Source organism: Chinchilla lanigera, unplaced genomic scaffold (genome assembly GCF_000276665.1).
Source record: "Chinchilla lanigera isolate Chin_1 unplaced genomic scaffold, ChiLan1.0 scaffold00060, whole genome shotgun sequence".
NCBI classification, from domain to species: Eukaryota; Metazoa; Chordata; class Mammalia; order Rodentia; family Chinchillidae; genus Chinchilla; species Chinchilla lanigera.
This window is the reverse complement of record NW_004955461.1, coordinates 3,266,526-3,273,529: the sequence shown is the minus strand read 5'-3', so window position 1 is coordinate 3,273,529 and position 7,004 is coordinate 3,266,526. Positions and strand designations below refer to the sequence as shown.

The window sequence follows — 7,004 nt, the reverse complement described above, 5'->3', positions numbered from 1 at the left end:
AGATGAATAAGTGAGCAAAAATGAGATTATATATAATATATATGATGGAATAACAAAGGAATACTATGAAGCCATAAAATAAATGAAATCCTGCCATTTTCAACCACATGGACACAGAAAGACAAGTACCATGCAGCCTCCTTCAAATGTGGACTCTAAAAGAGTGGATCGTGTAGAGGTTGAAATCAGAACAATGATTACCAGAGGCCAGGGAGGGTGTAGGGGGAGGGGGAATATTGACTGATGGGAACTGAGTTACAATTAGGAGCAAGAAGGCCGTGTTCTATTATACAGTAGAGTAAGTATAGATAACAATACTGTACCTGCCATTTCCAAAGCTAGAAGATAAGATTTTGAAAGTTTTCACCAATAAAAAATGATAAATGGGAAGATAAATATATTTAACTTGATTTAACATCATGTAATGTATATATCAAAATATCAAAACATGACATACTACAATTTTTATGCTTTGTTGTACAGATTTAAAATAAAAAATAAGAAGTAAAAAGTCCTGACATTTTTCTAGAACCTGGATGCCCCTCAGGGACTTATGCTATAAAAGGACAGGGACCATGTGATTGCAGTTATATGAGAAAGATAGAACAAGCAGCTCCACAGACAGAAAGGAGAGCGGTGGTTGTCCATGGCTGAGGGAAGAAATAGAAGTTGTTGTTTATATGTGAAGTCACAGTTTGCATTTCAGAAGATAAAGTTCTGGAGAGGGTCCAAATAATTGCATGATAATGTAAATATAATTAATGCCATTAAATTGAATACTTAAAATGATTAAATAATCAATTTTATATGTGTGTTGCCATAATAAAATTATCTCTTCTTACTTTGCTGAATTATTTTTAATTGAAAAATCAGAACCTAAACTTGCCAGAGGTGGACCATTTGAGACAACTTACTTCTGTAACATTTTTATAAAAAAAGATTGCTAATAGCTAACAAAATACATATAACCACATACACATAAATACACACAAACACCTCCACCATACACACACACACACACACACACACACACACACACACACAGGCACATAAGCTTATAGTAAAGCTTTTAAACATAAAGCAGAATGAAGTCTACAGCAATAACAGTGAGAATAGCTCACTTCCAAGATGTCTCCAACACCCAGCATCCAGGACGAGGCCCCTGGGTGAAGGACTCAGCCTCACAGCAACTCCCACGCTCTCTGAGGCTTCACTGGGAGAGACGAAAGTACCGTGGACGTGGCCTCTTCTCCTGGTCTCCAAGAGAGCGACAGGTGTTTCTCCTCCCCTCCTAAGAGGATTTTGTTCCATTAAAACTCACTTAGAGGCGTGAGGAAGCAGAGAAAGTTCTCACAGGCCGTTTGCCCATGCAGGACGCTAAAGGACGCCAGCACATGGGACTGCCTCGCTATGACAGCGGACCTCTGGCTCTGCTCCCGGTTGATCCTGGATGCAGGACCCAGATGCCAGATGCACATCTACTCAAGAAGTCAGGGAGGAAGTCTATGCTTCTGGTTTGTGGGCTTCATGAACAAAAAACTCCAGCGCCTAGGATTCGGGTCTGAAAAGAAGGGGCTCCCCTGCTGGTGTTGGGGGCCTTCCCCTCCTCCACACCAAACTTGTCACCTGTCCTGTGGGGTGCAAATTAAATTTTCATCTTGTTACAAACTCTTCCCTTCCTTCTTCTAATTCTCAAGAATTTTTTTATTTTTTTATTTTTTTTCCCCTCTTGACTCCTAAACAGTGAGGCCTGCAATATTTGCACTAAATGAAGCACACAGTGCTCCAGCCCGGCTGAGCATCCCGGCTGAGGAGAATTGCGGAGCACTATCCGGAGAGGTTATGTGGGTGGAATAACTTCCACAGCACCATTACGGTTTAGCAGGTCTGAAACCCTAAGTCAGAGTCTCAAGCAGTGTTTATGAACTAAACAAAATCTTGGGGCAACAAGGAGTACCTGTCCTGAATATTATTTCATATTCACTAACTGACCAAAGGCAAGAGAAGGATTCTGTTTCCCCCTTGATTCTTTTTAAACACATAATATTAGTATATTTTATAGGGTATATTATGACAACTTGATACATGTATACAATGTATAATCATCAAATCAGGGTAATTAGCAATTCCATCATTTTTGTATGCTGGCAATCTTCAATCTTCTTTTCTGTTTATTTTAACTAAATGCTAAATTTTTGTCGCCTATAGTTACCATGTTATGCTATAGAATACTATCATTAATTCCTCATTTAACTGTGCTTTGCTACCTGTTTTCTATTCTTTTTCTGTCCTTCCTCTCTGTACATTTTAGTGACCATTATTCTACTGTCTTCTTCAGTAAGGTCAATGTTTTTAGCTTGCACAAATGAGTGTTTATCTTTTTGGATCTACCTTATTTCTCCTCTTAGCATAGAGCTCTCAAGTTCCACAACATGCTGCCAATGGCAGGATTTTATTCTTTTTCACCACTGAATAATATTATGTTGTGTGCACAGACAAAATTTTCTTTATCCTTTCATTTACAGATGGACACTATAAACCAGTCTCTTTGTTGGAGGAAGCTCTGACTCTGACTCCTCCAAGGGTCAGATTTGTAGGATCTTTGAACAATTCACCAGGCCAGAAAGGGAAACTGAGTCCAGAGAAGGGTGCTGGGGTATCCAAAGTCAGCAGAGGGTCAAATGCAGCTCTGAGACTGGAATATAAAATTTTTACCATAGGTAGGTAGGTAGGGAATCTGGTCTGAGATCTTTCAGCTGTGTCCATTTAAAAATTTTTTTGTCAGTAAGCTATTATACTAGGGTATTATAGACTGATAGAACTTACAAGACTGAGCGGTGGATGCTGGGGATTTAGCTCAGCGGCACAGCGCCTGCCTGGCAAGCGCAAGGTCGTGAGTTCAACTCCCGGAACCAGAATAAAACAAACAAACAAACAAAAAAAAAAAGACTGAGCGGGGACGGGGGGGAGGAAGCTAGTATTGTAAAAGAAAGTGGAAAGTTTCAGGAAGAAATTCAAAGGGAGAATGAAGATCTCTTCCAAACCTAGATATTCTTTGCATTTCATTGTACACTAAGATAAATAAGCCATCTACTCAAGGTATTTACAGAGAGGTAAAGTGCGTTAGCTTTTTGTCGCTATGACAGAAATATCCAAGAAAATCAACTTCAAAAGGAGGAGAAACTTCTTTTGACCTCTGGTTTCAGAGGTTTCAATCCACAGTTTTTCCTCGCCAGCTGGAGGTGAAACACGACGGCAGGGAGCATGAGGCGGTGTGTGGGCTCACCTCACGCAGACAGGAGGCAGAGGGAACAGGAAGCCTGCTGGAGGGCATCCTTCTCCAGCTTTTCTCCTTCTCAGCCTCCACCTATCGGATGGCACAGCTCACATTCAGAGTAAGTCTTCCCCAGCAGTCCGCTGTTTCCTGCACCAGCCAACTTTGGGAAACCCTCAGAGACACTCTTACAAGCGTGCCTCATTAATTTTCTAGGTGTTTTTCAATCTGACAAACTGTCACATAGAGACCACCTACCTCCATGGCATGGTGTGGTGATTTCATCCCTTTACTAATTATTGAAACTGGTCTGTGGGTGCTGGGCTGAATCCTGAACACTAGTGTGTGAGGCACGTGAAGCTCTAGACAACTTCTGGGGCCTTGGTGGTAACTCCCAGAACAACCCGCAGCCCCCTGGGAGCCCAGCTGAAACCTGGACTGAGTCAGGGGCCTCGGGAAGTCCTCCCTCATCCCTCCCCTGCCAGTGTTGGAAGCAGGCTCTGTGCTGGGCAATATCTGAAGTCTCAGGTAACCATGACCTGTATCCCCCCTACTTTTGTGGAAGCCGGGCTGAATCCCAGACAGCTTCAGAACTCCAGTGAGCCTCCCCCTCCCTTCCCACACACACCTGGGAGCCAACTGAATGCAAGAAAGTTCAAGAGCATCTGGGACCCCACTTTGCCACCACTCACCAGCACAGGAGCTGCACTGAGCACTGGGGATCTTCAGACACTTGTCCTGCCTCTCACACACAATCGGGAGAGCGAGGTTGCGCTCCAGGGAAGCTCTGGATCTTCATAAATGAAAAAACGAGCTTCTAGCCGGATCGCAGTAACGGCCAGACTGGCGTGTGTCTGAGCACGAGCTAACATCATGGCCACCCGTTCGTCGGGAAAGGAGAAGCGCCACTGGGATGAGGCGCTTGGAGGGCCGAAGAAGGAGAATGCCGGCACCTGCAGAACCGGTAATCAATATCCTGTTCCTTTGGTCCTCACAGCTCCGGGCAGGGAGCCTCTGTCAAGTGACCCCGTGAGAAGCAGCGCGGCAGGTTCTCTGCGCTCTGTGGCCATTTTGGCTGGTGAAGACCCAGCACCGACCTCCGAGACCTGCTTGCCTGCGGAGCACAGTTCCGCCCCCCAGGGCAGACGCAGCCCCCGCGTGTACCTTACACGTATAGACTTGCAGATGGGCTGCCGGTCCGAGGTGGGGCAAGCCCCGGAGGCCACTGAGCTGCCCGGTGGGCGTTCGGCTCAGAGCAACAGCCGTAGGAGCAACCGTCCTAAAACTCAGCCCCTCCGCAAGCGGGCTGCCGCATCTCTAGAGTGCCCTCAGCCTCTTGGGGTCGCCACCATACAGTCATCTTCTCCGAGGTCCGAGCCCTGCACCGGCTACCAGTCTCAGGCTTCTCCGCAGAGTAGGGAAACTCATCCAGGGCCTGCCTTCGGCAGCCAAATCCGGAGAGGCCCCGCACTCCGCAGCGGTAGTGCCCTGACTGGTAAAGCGCCTCAGCACTCTGCTTATGCTTTAGGCCCTGCACTCGGCAACGGTGCATCCGCACCTGACCCTGCTCCCCGCAGTCAGGCCACCGTGCCCGGCCCTGTTCGTGGCAGTGTTTCTAAATCTGGCCGTGATGTCCACCGCCGCGCCACCAGGGCAGGCCTTACTTGCCGCAGCCGCGCTTCCCGGCCTGGCCTTGATCGACGCAGGCGTGCTGCCGCGTCGGCAAGCCCTGCTCCCCATAGCCGTGCACGCGGGTCTGGCTGTGCTTTCCGCAGCCGTGCCACTCCACGTGGTCCTGTTCGCCGCGGCCGCAGCAGCAGCGGCAGCGCATCTGGTTCTAGCCCTGATGGTCTCGGCCGTGCAACCAGGGCAGGCCGTGCTTTCTGCAGCCGTGCCACCCCGCCAGGCCGCGTCCTCCGCAGCAGCAGCAGCAGCAGCGCGTCCGGGCCTGGCTGTATTGAACACGGCCTCGCCATCTCGCCAAGCCGTGTTCGCAGCAGCAACAGCAACACAGCATCCAGTCCTGGCCTTGTTCAGTGCACCCGCGGTACCCTGCCTGGCCCTGTTCTCCACCGCAGTGTGTCGGGTTCTGGCCCTGACGGCCACGGCCGCGCAACCAGGGCAGGTCTTGCTCTTCACAGCGGCGCCACCCTGCCAGGTCCTGTTCGCAGCAGCAGCCGCAATGCATCACCTCCGGGCTTTGTTGAACACAGCCACGCCACCCCGCCAGGCCCTGTTCTCTGCAGCAGTGCGTCCAGGTCTGGCCCTAATGGCCGCGGACGTGCAACCAGGGCAGGCCTTGCCCTTCGCAGCCGCACCAGCCGGCCAGGCTCAGTTCTACGAAGCAGCGCCTCCCAGCCTGGTCTTGTTCAGCGCACCCGTGCCACCCTGCCAGGACGCGTTCACAGCACGGAATCCGGGTCTAGCTCTGATGGCTGCGGCCCTGCCCGCAGCCGAGTCCGCAGCCGAGCTTGCGCCCGCGCCCGCGCCCCCCATCCCCGCCCTGCTGTCCAAAGCTCACCAAGCTGTGGTTCCAGGAGCCGCACCACACAGGGAAGGTCAGCTCTTCCCAGCCTGCGCGCTCTGCCTGTGGGTGGGAGGAATCATTCTGCGCAGGTCGCCTTACGAAAGCCTGTTCAGGCCGCCTCACTTTCTCTTGTTCCTGAGGCCGGAAACCCTCCCTCCCCGCCTGTTTGGCATGCAGTCCGTATGCGTGCCTCTTCACCCTCACCTCCTGGGAGGTATTTTCCTTTGCATAGGCTTGCTAGTGAGCAGATTTCCTCTTCCGCTGAGTCTCCAGGCCAAAGCCCCTCTTCTTCCTCCCCTAAATTTTCTGGCCAGAGTCCCTCTTCTTGTCCTAGGTTCTGTGGCCTGAGATCTATCCGTACTCCTAGCCCTGATAGTCTTAGGCGTGCCTTGCTGCCTGAGCTGGACTCCCTGACTGCCACTTTAGCAGAGCAGGAGCAAGTAGAGGACCTTCCTTCTTCTCCTATACCACCTGTAGTTTCTGAGATGAGCATTCTCCAAGACCCACAAAAATGAATCTCCATCCACTGGATATGTGGTTACTTTGTGCTTACCTGTGAGGTCTCCAATAGTTCTAGCCCTTAGCTATTAGGAGCAGTTTTGAAGCCCCCCCCCCTCCCGGTGACCCCCCTACTGTGTGGGACAAACCTGTTGTTGGCCCTTGATTCCAGTCCTTTCCTCAAAAGAGCCTGACCTCGTCCCTGGGTTGAGAGTTCAGTTTTCTAGGTTGCTTTTATGTAATGACATATCTTAATAAAACTGTTGGTTTCATTTTTTTAAAAATGACAAAACAAAGGAGCAAAATGCGATTCAAACCTCCACACCACCCAGAACAAGTCCAGGAGACATCAACACAGAAAAGCCTGCAAGTCATACACCTGAAATTCTGAACTGAAATGATAGCAACTAATTATTGAAACTGTATTTGTCATTGAGCTAACTTTTACTATAAGCACCTATGAGGCATCAGGGCTGTATAGGAGGCCCAGAGGTGAGCTGAGCAAGGCTTTTGCCCTTGCTGAGTGCTAGAGATAGCAGAAAAACACATAATTATAATAAAGTGTGGTAGCATGAGATACATGTTTATAAGACACCTCAGGCTGTTCTAGTCACATTCATTCTGGTCAATAAATATTTATTGAATGAATGCCTGAGTGAATGAGCTAATTAATTTTAGAGAAGTTTTCATCTTAAACTTAGAGAT

General features: G+C 49.1%; 1 protein-coding gene across 1 annotated transcript; it reads left to right on the top strand.

Moving 5' to 3' along the window:
• The first annotated feature begins 4,129 nt into the window (after window positions 1–4,129).
• On the top strand, window positions 4,130–6,639 carry LOC102029377 (uncharacterized protein CXorf67-like). The gene has a single exon (XM_013521298.1). It carries the CDS (start codon window positions 4,148–4,150, stop codon window positions 6,314–6,316), a length of 2,169 nt encoding a protein of 722 aa, XP_013376752.1. The 5' UTR covers window positions 4,130–4,147; the 3' UTR covers window positions 6,317–6,639.
• Window positions 6,640–7,004: the final 365 nt, after the last annotated feature.